Here is a 16,724-nt window from a genome sequence, read left to right as displayed (position 1 = left end):
TTCTATAAAAATGCAAATCTTTATTCGCATTGATGAGACTGGTAACATATTTCGAGGGTCCCTTATATTCAGCAGGAAGCTTGAAGCCACTATTTTACACAATTTCAATAAATCATATTTTTAACATTGTTTTTAAGAAATTGAATAACAACCAATTTAAGTTTTGAATTTACTGTTTTAAAAGAGCGCTAAATTAAGCTTTATAATTTTGAAACAAATTGAAATTTAAAATTAATTTTTCGGTTAAGGTTGTAGACTCCGCTTATCGTTTCTTAAAGTATTTTCGAGGGTTGCATTGTATTCATCCAGAAAATTATATAGGTATCTTTTAGTAAATATTTCTAAGCCACGAAGGCATATTTGTACGCTTCACCAACGGTCACACTGGCCAGAACTCTTTGAAATGCGAAGATTTTTCGATCGGATAAAATTGAAATAGAAAAGGTGAATTTCCGGGGCGGATCTAGTCTGAATGAAGCGTTCCTTCGCGTGACTGAAATTCGATTGGCCACGCCTACTGGTACGGGAAAATATGAAAAGCGAGTGAAAATCACAACAAATGCCAGGTGGAACTGAGCATAATAAAACAAAGAGCAGAATGTTTCGAAAGGGCGGTGCAGTGCAGTGATACATACAAATAAAGCCTTATATATATATAACATACATACCTGTGCGTGTTGGTTTTAAAATCGTGTAAAGGGTTTTACATTGGATTAATAAATATTCATATTTTACATAGACTTCACTTTGGAAAACTCCAATTAGGCCAAAAGGGCCATTGGAAGCTGGAAATTGGGAAACTGGGAAAATCGCTGCGCCAACGACCTGAATTCCGAGTTCATTTTTTTCGTTCAAAGAACTTTCCATCGGTTTTGATTTATCTGTTAATAATAGGTGATATTTGACTGAAGTTTTACACGAATTAACACGGAAACACAATCTTTAATTTTTAGTCCTAAACCAACGCTATTCAATCGATCTGCATTTTTATAAGGTTGCCAAATTTCACTATTAAAGTTCCAAATTGGGTGTTTTATTGCAAATACGGCTACGTTACCGAGGAACCCATCTAAAACAATTCCACACGCTTCCCTTGCAGCATCTGGGTGATACGAACGTGGAAATCTGAAATTGTGGCCGATCGCTGGATCCTACGACTAATTGGATTTGGACATCGCATCATCTTCCACGAATCCGAGTCCCAAAGCCAGCTTAATTGGCTTAGGCGGCGGTTGTCGATGTTGGTGAGTGTCGTTCGGCTCATTTATTCTGTTTATTTCAATTTACACACACCCGAGACTCGAGTTATTCAATTTGCGGTGTTGAATTAGTGGTCATACTAGCCCTTCCTGCTTCGAATTATATGATACATCCTCATCGCCATGTCGTTCAGAATTCCCACCTGGCAGTGTGCATAATTAATATGTGGCACTGCACTAATTGCTCTTCGCAATACAAAATACTTGAAAAAGGAACACCCGCGGACACACACGCACCCGCATATACACATATACCGTGTACCATACATCCCTGACCTGAGATACGGATGCGTGTGGTGGAAACGGCACCCAGCCGAGTGGAATCCGTGTATTTATAGTGTTTCGGGTGCTATTTTATCATTTCCCAGACTCACACTTCACAGAACTCAATAAGCACCGCTGAAAAAGAGCAACACACTTTAAATTCTGCCTAAAGAAGCAAGCATTTTATGTCTCATAGTAAAATATGCACACTGGTATTTCCAAAAAACCAGTCATCGAGAAATTTTAATTTTATAAGTCTGATAAATCTATTTTAAGTACAGCTGTACATTGGGAAGCTAAAAAGCGAGCTCAGTCAGTGAAAATTATATTTCCTTTGATTTTTGGTAGTGTACATTCAAACATATGCCGATTTGAACTGTTAAATGATTTTTAACAGTCCCAAAATGAACGATAACGTTTAAAACTACTCAAGTCCGGTTATAGTAATTAAATCTTAAGCGACAAACTTTAGTTATAAATAAAAGATGAAGAACTAAGAACATAAACTAATTATTATTATAATGATATCATAAGCTTTCCGCTATCTAAAAGTAAACTAACATAAAATCTGTAAGGAGACGTTAATATTAGCTTGAATTAAAGACAAATATGCCTAGCCCAGAGTTCAGAATCATTAATTAAGTACTGCCCGGCCAAATGGAAAACATATGACGCTAACCAGTTGAGTGGATCTCTAATGTCTACCTTCAACAACCGAGAACAAACCTAAAATAGACCAAAGTTTGTCTAAGGTTTGCAATATGATAAGCAATTGGATAAGTGAGCAAGAGATTGTCAACCTTCATATCAGATTCATTTAGCAAATACGCTGACTCAACGTCAGAGAATCAAGATGATATAATGCATCATTGAGCACGTATCTCCCGTTTCTGACAGTGTATTTGGCTTCCGTTTCTTTAGTAAAGTAATGCAAACTACTACTCGATGTTTTGACTTTTCAGTTCATTTCCGCCCCTTTTCTCCATCTGCATTACCCGACTTCCTTTGTTTGGATTCGTTCAGTGTTTCAGTTTTGATCTAAAGAAGTTTACTTTGTATCTGCTTGTGTGATTAGCCCATTTTTCTGCGGTTTTTATATCGGGGAGTGAGTCACAAGAAACGAGTTTTTGCTTTGGCACGACTTCACTTCATCGGCAGGGCAACCTGTTCTGTTGCGATATCTTTCGCCTCGGCACGGCGTCCATGGACTTCTCCGCCGGCTGTTCCAATTTTGATGTGGATGTGGATGTCATTTGGCGGAGGCGGTCCGAAATGAAAAGAGATGATGTGAAGTGTGTGTGCTCTCAATTCAATCAGTCACCAAGTTAGTTGCAGTTTTCTTGGGAAAAGTTTATATTTATAAACAGATTAATCACAAACTTCCCACTTATTATTTTGAGTGTGTGATATATGTGGACGTTATCGCTTTACATAGAGTTCTTAAAGAACTCAATTGCATTACTCATAAAAATAATATGTAGATTTAATAGTAAAGAATTAAAAATAATATGTTGATTCAATAGTTTTCTATATATCGTTTTATTCAGCCAACACATGCTGATATTTAAAGATATCAAAGCTACTTAAATCAGGAAAGGTCATTGCTATCTTCGTAATCAAAATACTAATTTATTTTCATTTAAATTCCAATAAGTACAGCATATTTTTTACCTTCATGTGAATTATTTTTTGTATTTATGTACCACTCAGCATTTTTCTTTTTTGCGATATTACTGACATTGATTGTGACTCTGTGTAGATGGAGGAATTTGTTTTTATTAATTCAACCTTCACTTTGTATTTAATTCTTTTGTTTATACAAGCCATAAGCGACCGACGCTCAGGTACCGTCATTAAGTTAATAATGTTCGGGTTCTACTTTTGCTGATTTAGCTGCTAGCAGATTTTTAAGTACCTTGCACTTGGCGTCTCCGCAGATACAGGTGCCACCTGTTCTATTGGTCCGTGCCTGTGACCCAATACGGGTATCGCCAAATAAGTTTTCTTAAAACTTTGTCAACTTTCTCTTGTTGGTGCAAAAATAAGAAAAAAACCAGGTGGATTCAATCAGCTGGGTAGGAACAGGCGGAACCCATTCAATTTCAAAAGATGGATTGTTGCCTTTGTTACAGGCTTTGACTCACGTTACCTAAAAGGGAAATTTTATTACGATACCAGACACTCACTGACGACAATGGGTATATTATGTTCGTAACAGCTTGTTAAAGCCTTTAAATAATCTAGTTTATTTTGATTCATTCTACAAACAAGTTTGTTCTCCAAATTAGCAGATTGTGAAACACTCTGTACTAGAATGGTGTACTTTTTATTAGCCTGATATTATTGCTATTAGTAAGGAGAGAGTTGAGATTTATTTAGCAAATACTATAGAGATAATGTTTGATTCTGGTTAGATACTTTTTACGACTTCTTTTGTTTCGAATTAACAGATTCCTGGAATTGTGTACATTTTACGACCCGATTATTATTATTACTTTGCTTTTGCGTTCTAGCCATTTTATTATTAGGTATGCACATTATGGCCGCATTTCTTTAATTTCCATTTGATTTATTTGTTTACTTACTGAATACCTTGAATTTCTCATTTAACGATTTCTGCAAATTTTACAAAATAGCCAATGGAAGAGAATTCAAGATAGATTCTTATAAAATGAACATAGAAAAACATTTTGTTTTTGTACTGTGTAATACTGAACTCTAACCGGAATTAAGGGCATTTTTCGTACGGCCTTGCCGAGCGTTGGCCTGTTCCGCCCACTGTTCGAGGGTGTGCAGCATCCTTGCAGCCCTTGACTGCGCATGTCCCTGATTATCCTGATGTCCTCCCAAAAAGCCGAAGCTGCAAATTGTTTTGTTTTCTCTAAATTGCTGAGAAGATGCGACCTCTGGCTATGCTTTGGATTCAGCATTTGCGTTCTGCGTTCCGTTCCAAGTCAGATTTTGGTAAGGGTAAAACAGAAAACTTCGGGACGTAGAAGACCCCAGTTCGTAGCCCGCAGCGTGCCGCGTGTCAAGGCCGTTCAAAGGCTAGTCCTCCATGGGTATAGAGATTTTTCTGCACAGCAGCAGTAACAGAAGCATCAGAGCAGAGAATGGAGCATCGTTTTTCCAGCGCCTTTAGTTTGTTCCCAGCCAGACAACGCTGCGTATACGCAATCGACTCCAAAACATTTGTCCGCTTGTTTGGACAGACATAAAGGCCCTGTCATCAGGTGCAATCCGCAGCAAACGTCTATTTTTACACGCCTGCTAATCAAGCTCTTTCCAGAAAGTAAGCATGGAAAAAGCGGGACAACCTCTGAGATAACCAGACGGCAATGCAGTGCTCCGATTGTGTTTATAAATATATGTAGTGTTGCGACACAGTCTGTGCTGGTTTCGGGGTTTCGGGGGTATGACAGGGGCCAGGGCTAGGCTATAAAGCATAATGCCAAGGGAAGCCGTCGAGTCGAGGGGCAGACCCTTGGCCGCTTGCATTAGCCTGCCGTAGCCCTTCCATCGTCCACTCGCCCACAAAGTTCATTAAACTTTTCGATTTCTTTGTCTATGGCTCTTGTGCAAAGACAGTCGATGAGTGTAACTGCTGCTTGTTGCTCGGCTCGATGGCCATAAATTTACAGTTGCCACTGACGGGTATCAAATGAGCACACTCATTCTTTAGATCTATGTATGTTGGAAATATGAGCAAGGCTGATAGTGAGTCGGTTTTTTCTTTTTTATAAAAAAAAAATGTTGCCGACAAGAAAAAGAATCTTAATCAAAACAAATTACACAGCAAGTTAAATTATATGCCCTTGCAGGCTGAACTGGTTTAGTTTTAGTCTTTATTTTTAAAGGAAACCAACAATCTCGCCAGAACTAGAAATGGTTTTTAAATATCTTTTTTAAAATTTTGTTTGTTATCTTTTATGAAAAAGATAAATAGATAGTGTATTATATTACATTTGTTATGTGAGTAACTAAATAAGTAAATGATTTATAACAATGCTTGCCACGAAGCTTAATCTTTTTTATGATTCAGTTTAACAAGATTAACAGTAGCTTATTTGACATCAATAATGAGAATATACTGATTATTTGAAACAAATGTTTGCATATGCATTTTCGCATGTATGTATATATATATATATATATATACATATATATTTGAACATGTATATTTTTTTGTAGATAGAATTTTTACATTAGAATCTTCCGCAGAAGTTTGCTATTTGCCGCCAACGTGTTTATGCCTCGATGGCGCAGTTGGCAGCGCGTAAGTCTCATAATCTTAAGGTCGTGAGTTCGAGCCTCACTCGGGGCATGTACATTTTTTTTTGCTATTTTTTTCTGTTTAGCAATATGTTTTTTCCCTGCCGTTTGCATTTGCTTTGCCTATTTTTAGTATTTCTCAAAGCTAGTTATTTAATATTTGAGTAATTATGCAAGGGTTGAACATGGACGCTATTTACTCTAGCACAGTTGGTGACTCATGATCTACGGACAAGTGCATTCAACCGAAGCCAAAGGAACTTTCACCTCCTCGAAATAGAGGTAACACCTGCCAGCAGTGGGCAAAGTGCCAAATCCAATGCCGGGGCCCAGTCCTTTGTATCGCCAGTGGATTGCATTCTCGGGCTGCTAATGCCTCAACCCATTGTCATCTTCTCGGCTTTTATTGACCTTAATTGATGTCAAGTGGATGTGAGAGTGCCTCTGGGTGTGTATTTGTGTCTGCATTGCGATGTGGAGCCAATCCTATTCCAAGTCAGGGATTGGATTATGCCCCATTTGCCTGGACACACCAAGAAGCGAATATATTTTATTGCCTCTGCCACGCATTTATTATTGGATGAGGACATGCCACGGCCACATTAGGGTGTGAGCCAACCTAGATCCTCGGATGTTCTTAAATCATTCAGTTTTCCCATTGTCCCTCCCAATCACATTTTAAATGCGAAGGAATTGATATTAAAGATTACTTTGATAATTGTTCGTGGATAGGATAAACTTCGAAGATAATTACTAAGGCTGGGTCTATTACATAGCACTTACTAATATTGGTTTGTGTGCCTTCCTTGTATATACTTTTTGTACATTTTGGATAACTAATTTTATAATTCATTATTAATATTATGTGTTTTCTATTTTGTAGGCCGGTCATTGACGTGTGAAATGGGTGTGGGCTACTACACCGAAGGAAATAAGATCAAAAGCAGCTGCTTAGCACGTTAGTGAGTTTAAAGAAGCTTCTCCTAGGCACGAAGTTTTTTGAAACGCAGCCGGAGATGAGTCAAGCGGCGGTCACAGAAGAGCCTCTGGCCGCTGTCAAGTCGAAAACCATGCGTTCTCGGAAGCGACGACAGCGCCGGAGACGTCAGATAGCCTACCTGGCCATATGTGGACTCAGTGTAGCCATATTTGGATTTGCATTGGCCACGCTGATCCGGCCTGCAATTGCCCAAAACGATAATGCGCCCGGATCATGGCGTGAGGGATATGCTGACCATGGAACCACTCACGAGCAGCTCGGCCAACCTCATTGGCCACCAGTGGAATACACCAAGTACAGGCCGACGTCCAACTACACAAAGGAACCAGAACCTCCCACATCGGCCATGAACCCTATTTTCAATTTTACACACTTTCTGTATGACAAGGTCCTATATAGGGATGAGCCAATTCCGGAGGGTGAGTAGTGCTTGATAGAGAATAAAATTTATTCTAATCAAAATATTTGTACAGGTTACATTGTAGTAAGTAACGGGGACACATTGAGGCTGGGCCCCAAGGTTGAGGAGAATGACTGGCGTGATCTTCTTGCTCACTATTGGATGGTTCTAATCTGTGTGTTTGTTCTTGTGGTGCTCATTATTGTTATACCGTTTATTGCGTGAGTGTTAAACACACCTAAATGTTTAATGATATTAGTATTTATATATATATTCCTATTCCCGCAGAGTATGCTATTGCTGCTTCTGTTGTTGCCGACGTTGTCGACAGGGCTGCCCTCCGTGTACCAGTAAACAGGATGCCCAGCGACGCTTCTGCTGCGGCATCTGTCTGCTACTGCTCGTTATTGGACTGATGTAAGTGAAGGATGCTAGACATTCATATCAAAGAGTGATTCTAACCCATCTAACCATCGAATCGATCTCTCCGGCAGCTTTGGCATTATTATCGCCTTTGTTACCAACAAAATGATTGACAGCGGCTTTTCCGAGACATCCGAGACGATGAAGCGTGGCAGCGAGGACACTTGCACCTATCTGAAGGATGTGTCCGATCACGTTTATCATCTGATGATGAACAACTACGAGGAGATGGAGACCCATGTGATTGATCAATTAACCAGTAAGAATATTAAGCGATATTAACACTGTAAAATATGTAATTTCTTATTGCTTCCCCTTTATAGATGCCCACACGCACATATTTTTGGATCTCACCGATACGTCGCAGAGTAATTCGTTAGCCGAGATAGAAAGAATTTTGGAGAACATGCCCGAGGCACTGGAACTGATGAGGCAAGTGGATATTTTAGAGAAAGACCTTCGCTTCTATGCAGCGCAGTTAAGAGATGGTAAGGACATGATAAATAACATAACGTTGCAATGTATATTAACAATTGTGTCTTCAATTTTCAGAATTGCGAGGACTTAAGCGAGATATCATTTTCGCAGTGGCCAATCTTTGTCAGCTCCAGATCTGTCAAAAGTTTCTGGACACCACCGATGTCACATCCATTGACTTCTCAAAGTGTTTACAACTTTTATTAGTATGTTTGAAACTAAAACTGGTCAAAATAATGATAATAACGTTACCGTTTTTTAGCTACCCGATTCTAATATATATGTGAAGGGAATGGAGAAAATAATTGAGCAGAAGTACTACTATATACCTCAACGAGGGCTTGCGCGTTTGAACCAGGTTAGCGAGAAGGTGAGGACCCAGCTGTCCCTCGTTGTGCCGCCCATGGTGAAAGAGTTGACGAAGGGAAGGTCGGTATTCCGCGAGCACGCAAAAAATGTGCAGAACATTGTGGAGGGAGTTCTGAGTGATATCCAGCAGAAGACTTTGACCTCGACCAAGTCGTTCGACGACGTTTACGAACGATTTGGCCACGATAGAAACGTTGTTAGCCTAATTGTGTGCCTGCTCATCCTTCTGGTAAGACTGCACTCCACATTTTAGAGTTCTTTAACCTAAAAATGTACTTTATTTTTTAGGTACTTTTTATTCTTATCTTTGCTCTTATGTGTGGTTGTTTTGGTCGCCGTCGAACCGGATACGGTGATGAATGCTGCAGCAAGTCCACCGGCGCAACCTGCCTGCTTCTGTAAGTAATGGAATCTATATAATATCATCATTTATTGAATCTTATTTTTTATTACAATATTTAGAGCCATATTGCTGATATTCTGTGTCTTCTCCTTCATCACACTTGTTGGTCTGTTCTACTTTATGTTGGGCATGGTGACTTACCAAGGAGCCTGTGCTCCGTTGAGGGATCAAGAAAACAACAGCCTGTTTCGACAACTGGACGCTCAAATTGATCTAAATCGCTTCTTGCCGACGGGCGAAGGCTCCAAGGACCTGTCGCAACCTCTAAAAATGTCAACCGCTATCAAGGCTTGTCATGCTAACCAGACCATATTTGAGATGCTGCGAGTGAATAACATTTACGACATCAACGATTTGGCGAACATTAAGGTGATGACCCACGGAGAGGGCGATGCAGAGGAGTTCAAGGTCTTCGACCAAGAACTTTCTGATGTGATACTGCTGACGCCGGAAGACCAAAAGGAACTGACTGACGTCGGAAATGCTGAGTTTGGTTCGTACCACAGCTCCCTGTATTATCAAAATGGACTGTGCGACCGATTTACGTTAACGGACCTGAATAAACTTTCCAATCAACTCTTCAAACTTTCCAACGATCTGGAGTACCCGGCCTACGGCTGGGCCAAGGTGGCTTTCTGGAATGAGGGTAACAATGCCAAGGCCATCTACAATAACTTTGTGCCAAAGCTCGAGGCCATTGTGCACAAGATGAAAGCCCATTTGAAGAAGATTGATGAGCTAGTTACATACGAGAACAATGACTTTGCTAAATCCATAAACATTCTGACTGCCACAGCAATAAAAGCCGAGAACTTCATCAAAACGCGCGGCAAGGATTACATCAATACCCTAGGAGGCAACCTCACAATGACAATTGAACAAATAGTTAACGACTACATTGCTATGATATTAGTGGAGGCCAACGAAAGGGTGGGACACTGTGCGCCCATCTCTTATATATATCACCGAGGAGTCGACTTGATCTGCCACCGCATTGTGGATCCCATTGTGAGTTATTATTAATATCCTAGATATTAAGGGAAAATGTCTATAGAGACGATAGGTTTTATGACATCTGTATTGATTTTCCCGCTTGAAAAGATGTATGTTTCAATGACAATTTAATTTGCAGAACGGATTCTGGGTTGGCATACTATTGTGTGCCCTGCTCTTCTTACCCATCTTGTTCGTGGCCCACCGTCTGATGTGCCTGTACAAGAAGATCTATCCATATTTGGCCACCGTTGGAGCCGCTGGCGTGGTCGAGGGAGGGTAAGTTGTTTTCCCTATACTCTAATTCGCTTTCAGCCATCTCAGCTAACCCGCCCTAACCCAAAGCTGTCCCATTTGCACGGGTGCACCGTATGTCCCACCGCCAATAGTTAGCTGCTCCGGAGGGCAACAGGCCTATTGTGGCTGTGCCTCCGGGGAACCCACTCGCGGTGGTGGTGGTGAAGATCCAATTCAATATGATGAAGTAGATTCAGCTGCCTGGGACGAGATCGAGATGACCCTAACGATTGCGGATCCCGATAACTCTCCCAGCAAGAGCAAGACAGACTAACACCTTGGGTTGGATACCATTTACCTTAATTAACTTTCAGCATTTGTTTTATAAATGTACGCATGTACCAAGCTAAAAAAAAGTCAGTGTTTGCACCACAACTAAGCCGTCCACATTTTTCTCATTTCACCGCTAACCCCGAATCATCCCGCCCGCAGCAGCGACTATCTGTACGACGCTTATAGTGAACGCGATCGCGAACATGTACCATTGGCTAAGTAAGAGATCATCCTTTCACCCTGTTGACCTGCCTAGCTAGCAGCTGTGCTAATTCTGTGTCCTATTGTCCCATTGCATCGACCCTTTTAGTGTTCCCAAGAAACGGCGCAAAGCCTATGAGCGGCGCCGGGAGCAGCAGGACTACTATGAGGACACCTCGCCTGGCGTTTCGCGGAGCAATCGATCCTGTGGAGATCGCGGCGGGGATGGAGCCCCAGGTAGCAGCAGCATGCGCTACAACGACATGGCGCCCACGTAAGTGTCTTCCAAATCCCCGTTAAGCTTTTCCTGCTTTTAAGCACTACTAAAAAGACTATCTTAACTGAGACATTGGAAAAAACATAATTTAAAAAAAAGTATAGTTAAGTTACCAAGTAACCAATATATTATAACCACAGTAAATGCATCTTAGCTGCGTAACACTGATAACTAATTAGCCTGACAGCATCGATAACCAGTTTTCCTTGATCGTTTAGACCGCTGCTAAATCGCTAATTTTTAATTTTGTTTAATTTAGCGCTAAAGGTGTGACCAATGGCACTCGGCCAAAGGCATTGGCGGCAGATGGTTTCTTTTAGGCATGACCCAAATGCTCGGTTTCGGTTTCTGCTCGGTAAATTGCCTCTTGAAAGCTTCGATCGGTGTGCTTCCCCGACAGCCTCGATTTGAATAAATTTCTGACTGTTTGTGAAAGGACTGGAAACCCCCTACACATCTGCTTAGTTCCCTCTTGGTTTATATATTTGCAAAGTACAGTTTTCTTTTCGATTGGCTGAAAGTAATGAATAAACATTGCTGGCATTGATTTTGTTATTATATTTTTAAAATTATGCAATAATATTGTGAAAATCTTTACGTCACTTAAGGCTATATGTTTGTGTGTTGAACTGTTTACATTTGTTAATTGGAAAAGCTTTCGTAGATTGCTGTTCCAAAGATACAGACACTTCTGGACACGATCTCTTAGCAGACAAGCCCACAGCTAATTACTCAAAGCTTATCCCCAATAAGTAAACTGCTGGTCCCCTCTTTGATGATTGTCTTTTCATGACCAAATGCCACTAACTCTATATCGGGTTCCCATCTATGTTGACCAACTAATCTGATTACTCGCAGCTACTGCGCCCTTCTGTGTTTCTGTGTTGTGCGTGGTTGGTCGCACTATAAATATTTAATAACCTCTGCATATTTCCGATAGACTAATTCAATTTTATTACAATCCGCAGGCACTGGGACCACGAGCCACCACGATACCACAATCCTCCAGCTGCGCCGCCATCCTCGGAGTACGAACGTCCACCGCCCTACTACTACCCGGGGGCCTCCGAGCAGGATTAGACGGACGGAGACGGAGGTCTGTTCGAGAGGTGGCAACATGGATGATTTTATTTTGAACCCAAACGCCCTTTGCCCCGTTTCCTTGTATACCCCCTACTGAGACTGTACTTTTAGTTAAAAGCGTAAACAAAAAGATAACTGAAATTATATAATTTAATTAAGTAGTAGTGTAGCACCACGTGTATGTTATCACTTTGGTCCGACCAGGAGATCTGCCATTGACCTGGAAGCTGAAGAAGAACTTTTAGTTAATATTAAGTGCAGGCCGAAGCAAAAATGAAATACGAAAATTCTCAAATACCCTCTTATAATTACTTTTAAAAAAATGTTGCCAAACGACGAGCACGATGAATCGGATAGATCCGGCGGGGGGATTGTCCCAACCGGAGCATTTAATGAACTCTGGAGCCTGGAGACTCCGGGCTATAGAGGGCCGAGCGGCAGGCGTCGGATCTGATGAGTCCCTTGAAGAAGTTGGCCATTCGCCGGGCCGCACGGCCGCAGAAGCTTTAAGGAATCTCATAATTTTATTATGCACACACTCAGAGCAGGCGAGACATACCCAAAAAATAAAACGAAACAATATCTAGCAAGCAACTACATAAATAATAACCGATCAAACACCTTATGGAATCTGTAAACTTCCAGGAAATCAAAAGCGCGAAAAACAAAATATGATCAATACCAAAACTGCCATTTTAATTTAGAAGAAAAAGAGCAGAACAGAAGAGTTGGAAGTTATTCAATGCATTTAATGTATTTTTTAGTAACAATACGAATTACAACACTACACACTTCCTTAAGACCGACAACCGACAAGTTATGCACTCGGACACTGATATACCAATTCTATTCAATAAAAAAAAAAGAAAACGATAAGCAGCCACAGATTCGAGATGCAAATATTTGAATAAAACACGTATTTTAACACGTTGTCATAGTTTAGTAAGTGAAAACCAAAAGCAAAAGAAACCCTAAAGCATTTAAACGTTTCCAATTGTATTGTCTAGAACCTAAGGGCAAGCTGTAAGTTTCCAAAATACCTATAAACATAAACACACAACATACACAAATATACAGACATGCTAGCATATTATACGGATTACACAATTACATAATTTTAGTATTATTATACAAATAAGAATGTATGTTGTATTTTACATTTGACGTACATTAAATGATTTCCGCTTAAGTCAAGTAACCATGTATCAATATTGCCCAGCGCAAGTAAAGATTATCGAATAAGACCCCTGAAACTCACAAGGGGAAACCCAGTTGCCAGTCAATCATCGAGCTCCGTTGATGGTTCTCTCTGTCGTTTGCAAAATTTTCTCAATAAACTTAAAGTGGTTTTATGTATGAAAAGGAGGGTCTAACAAATAATGGGTTAACATGTTCAGTTCTAGGTCAGATCAATAGTTAAGGAAATCTAGATCTGAAAGGGTATCTTTAACTAAACTTTTTAGCAATCTTGGCTATATTAATCATTCCTGTTGATAAATATAGTTTAAAAGAATGAAAATAAAAGCGTTTTGGCCCTGGGATCGTTGGTACTATCTCATGTCCCTTGGAATCCCATTGGTCAAGTGTCAGACCAATCAGACGCTGCGTCCCTTTATCATTCTGATCGAGCAGGAATCCTTGGTGAAGTTCCGCAAATTCAAGCCACAGGATGGGGACGTAGATCCACAGACCAAAACGGAAGATGATTCGAACTACGTGGATAGGGGACCATTGAGTCCAATTACTTATGTGCCACATCTTGTCACTGGTTCTATAGTCTCGGACTCCAAAGATGTGCCTAAAGGATATATATCTAAGGATGGAAATGACATTGGAGCCAAGGTAGAGAATGATGATTGGACGGCGTTTTTAACAACTCAGACGGGGCTTAAGGTATTGATTCCAATACTGTTCTTTCTCTTTCTGCTGGTACCCATCATTGGGTGAGAGATGCTAGATATTTGGAGAGGTTATATTCAGAGAACTGATTCCCATTAGACTGATTTATGCCTGCTGCTGTACGCGTTGCAAGAAAACTCGAAGATCCAGCAAATGCACCCGCTACTGCTGTGGCATCCTTCTCGCCATTCTGGCATTTTTGATGATGTAAGTATGAGAAGTTAATAGCAACAAAGAGTGGTCATAGATAGTTATCCAGTTTATTTCTAATTTTGGCCATTCTGGCGGCAACCCGGCTGAATAAAAACCTGAAGAGCCTAAAAAGTAGTGAATGTCTGCGACGTAACTCAATCAAATCAAAGAAAGGCATTGCATTCAAAGCAGTATCCGATCACATGCATCACTTATATGTCGTCAACTACAATGAGTTGGTCAAGAGGATCCAGGATGCCATGACGGACGAGCCTAGTATCAAGGAGCTCTATAGTGAGGGTGAAGACCATGCCAAGGCCATTGAAAAACTGATTGAAGTGCTCCAGAATATGCCACAGGCTAAGCCACTTATGGCCAAGGTCAATGATGAGATCCCCAATATCAGGCCTTTGGCCACTCAGTTTCGGGATGGTAAAGAAGGTTATGCTTATGTTTTTTGTGGTGGCTAAAGAAGTAATCCTCTATAGCGTTACGTGGCGCAAAGCGCGATCTCATAATGTTCCTTACCTCGAAATGTAACCAAAGGGAGTGCCAAGATTTCTACCGACAGCATGATATTGGGATGCTAGACATGGGGTGTTTACATTATGATGAAGTAAGTTAATTAGTAGTATAAAAAATATTTCAGAAATAAACAATCTGAAATAACTTGTTCCTCTCCAAGTTACCCAAATTGGAAATATATATGGACGCTATCCAGGAAGTGGTAGACAGCAACTTTATAAAATACCCGCAAAAGGCTGCTCAGCAATTGCGGCAGATATCCAATGCAACTAAAGATCATATGAGTAATATTATAAGCGACATTAAGGATAATCTTGATAGGAGCGGTAATCTATATAGCGCCCTAATCCTTTTAATAACATCCTAATCTCATCTTTAGCCCAGGAGTTGCAAAAGCGGTATGCAGCATCTTTGGAAGTATTGCGACAGGTTGTCAAGGCAATTAACAAGGATGAGTCTTATGTGGACAAGGAAAAAGTTAGACCTACAAGTACACCAGCCGCAGCCCTGCGAAGAAAACTAGGGCCAACGTGGTTAGGAACTACGCTTTTCATTATTGTTTTACTAATGCTGGTGCCCCTTTTTCTGATCCTTGCCCTTCTGGTGGCTCTTTCTAATCCAAAAGTGGCCAGTCGGCTGCTCTGCGCTGTCCTGATTTCTATTTTCCTCTTGTTCTCAGTTGCCATGATCCCAGTACTCTTCAATCTGATCCACGGAGCTTTGATGTACCAAGCCTTTTGCCTTAGGTAAGATGATTAATAATTCAGCCCTTTGGGAGAGTAAGCTTATTTTTTAACAGAAAACCCACTTTGCCGGTGGTCAACAAGTTCATCAATCCGAATGAGTATATCCCAAAAAACCTAACCATCTTTCGATCACTGCCCATGTTGAGAACCGCGGATATCCTGCAGAGCTGCGTTTACAACGATAGCTTGTTTAATGTTTTGGGTCTGGAGGAGCTCTATAACCTAGAGGGCCTTCGCGATGATGTAATGAAGGATGTCGACAAAACCCTGGAGAAAAAGGACAATGCTTCACTTCCACACCAACTTATTCATCCCGAGGCGGAAAAAATGGCCACAGAATTATTACAGGGTAATATTTCCAGATATGATAGCAAGTTACTGAAAAAGGACCTGTGTCCTGAACTTGTGCCAGAACCCAAGCCAGGTCGTTTGCCAGCGTTGACCACAGAACTGGATAACCTAGCTAATGCGGTAAAACCAGGAGTCACTCTACAAAACCAGGCGATTCACCTGCGCGCCTATCAAAAATACTTGGGTGAACCATTGGAAACGATTATCCAGCAACTTCTAGATATGCTGAAAGAAATAGATAGACTTCTATCCGGGAGTTATGGTAGCTTTGCCAAATATATGGAACATCTGCTGTCCAAGATCGAGCAGGGTGACGATTTCCTGCAAAACTATCCCAACAATAAGATGGGTGAAGTGTCTCGAAACATCAGTTCACTTGTGGAAACCGGACTGGATGAGTACATTCGCATGGTCGACAAGGCCACCCATGGCGAGATGGAGAGCTGTGAGCCCCTCACTAGAGAGGAGGATCAGGCTATGGTGGAGTATACCGAACTCTGCAATCGGTTCGTTAGGCCAATGGTAAGCTAAATGGATTCCCAGATACAAGGTTGCTGCTGCGATTGAGCATGCCTTTTTAGCCATTCTCTTATATAATACTTTATAGATAACTTAATTAATTTTTAACAATACCCCTTAAATATGACTTCTTAGAACGCCATCTGGCTCTGGCTGCTTATGTTTTCCTTACTCCTTTTGCCCGCCATCTGCTGCATCCATTTCTTGAGATGTCGTTTGAAATCCTTAAGAAATCTTTCAGAGGCAACGCTAGTTTCCGTGGGTGAGGGCAACTTTGTGGCTCCCGGGATGTTACCCGTAGGGTTACCACAGTGCTATTGCTACAGATACCTTCCCGTGGCGGCGGAAACCAATGTAGACCACATGGATATGGACGAGGACTTCTATGTGGATCTAGTCAAGCGGAAGAGGGAGTGAATACTGTCTTAGAGTTTCTTACCTTTTGTATTTATATTAAAACTTATAAACAACTTAAACTTTCTGACTAAATTATGGGCTTAA

The 16,724-nt window shown here is 40.8% G+C and overlaps 2 protein-coding genes and 1 non-coding gene across 6 annotated transcripts; all 3 read left to right on the top strand.

The window, feature by feature from the left end:
* The first annotated feature begins 360 nt into the window (after window positions 1-360).
* Window positions 361-12,299, top strand: LOC108108020 (prominin-like protein). Of its 4 annotated transcripts, none has more exons than XM_017215879.1 (15): window positions 361-444; window positions 1,100-1,244; window positions 6,679-7,214; window positions 7,269-7,416; window positions 7,484-7,612; window positions 7,690-7,877; window positions 7,942-8,106; window positions 8,171-8,301; window positions 8,358-8,693; window positions 8,753-8,862; window positions 8,927-9,875; window positions 10,000-10,139; window positions 10,590-10,649; window positions 10,741-10,905; window positions 11,877-12,299. In XM_017215879.1, the coding sequence occupies exons 3-15, from the start codon at window positions 6,812-6,814 to the stop codon at window positions 11,986-11,988; spliced, it is 3,036 nt and encodes a 1,011-aa protein (XP_017071368.1). In that variant the 5' UTR covers window positions 361-444; window positions 1,100-1,244; window positions 6,679-6,811; the 3' UTR covers window positions 11,989-12,299. The 4 variants fall into 4 exon arrangements, with proteins under 4 accessions (XP_017071368.1, XP_017071370.1, XP_017071369.1 ...); XM_017215880.1 differs by having other exon boundaries at window positions 432-520; XM_017215881.1 differs by lacking the exon at window positions 1,100-1,244 and having other exon boundaries at window positions 426-444.
* Window positions 5,775-5,847, top strand: Trnam-cau. Its single transcript has one exon. It is a non-coding gene; the product is annotated as a tRNA-Met (tRNA).
* A 281-nt stretch (window positions 12,300-12,580) lies between the features above and the next one.
* On the top strand, window positions 12,581-16,722 carry LOC108108022 (prominin-like protein). The gene is made up of 8 exons (XM_041817936.1): window positions 12,581-13,934; window positions 13,990-14,097; window positions 14,150-14,514; window positions 14,571-14,698; window positions 14,768-14,933; window positions 14,987-15,353; window positions 15,407-16,226; window positions 16,359-16,722. The coding sequence occupies exons 1-8, from the start codon at window positions 13,504-13,506 to the stop codon at window positions 16,638-16,640; spliced, it is 2,667 nt and encodes an 888-aa protein (XP_041673870.1). The 5' UTR covers window positions 12,581-13,503; the 3' UTR covers window positions 16,641-16,722.
* Window positions 16,723-16,724: the final 2 nt, after the last annotated feature.

This window comes from Drosophila eugracilis, unplaced genomic scaffold, assembly GCF_018153835.1.
Source record: "Drosophila eugracilis isolate 14026-0451.02 unplaced genomic scaffold, ASM1815383v1 contig_2088, whole genome shotgun sequence".
Classification (NCBI taxonomy): domain Eukaryota; kingdom Metazoa; phylum Arthropoda; class Insecta; order Diptera; family Drosophilidae; genus Drosophila; species Drosophila eugracilis.
The sequence above is the reverse complement of the archived record's forward strand: the minus strand, read 5'-3'. Positions and strand labels throughout refer to the sequence as shown.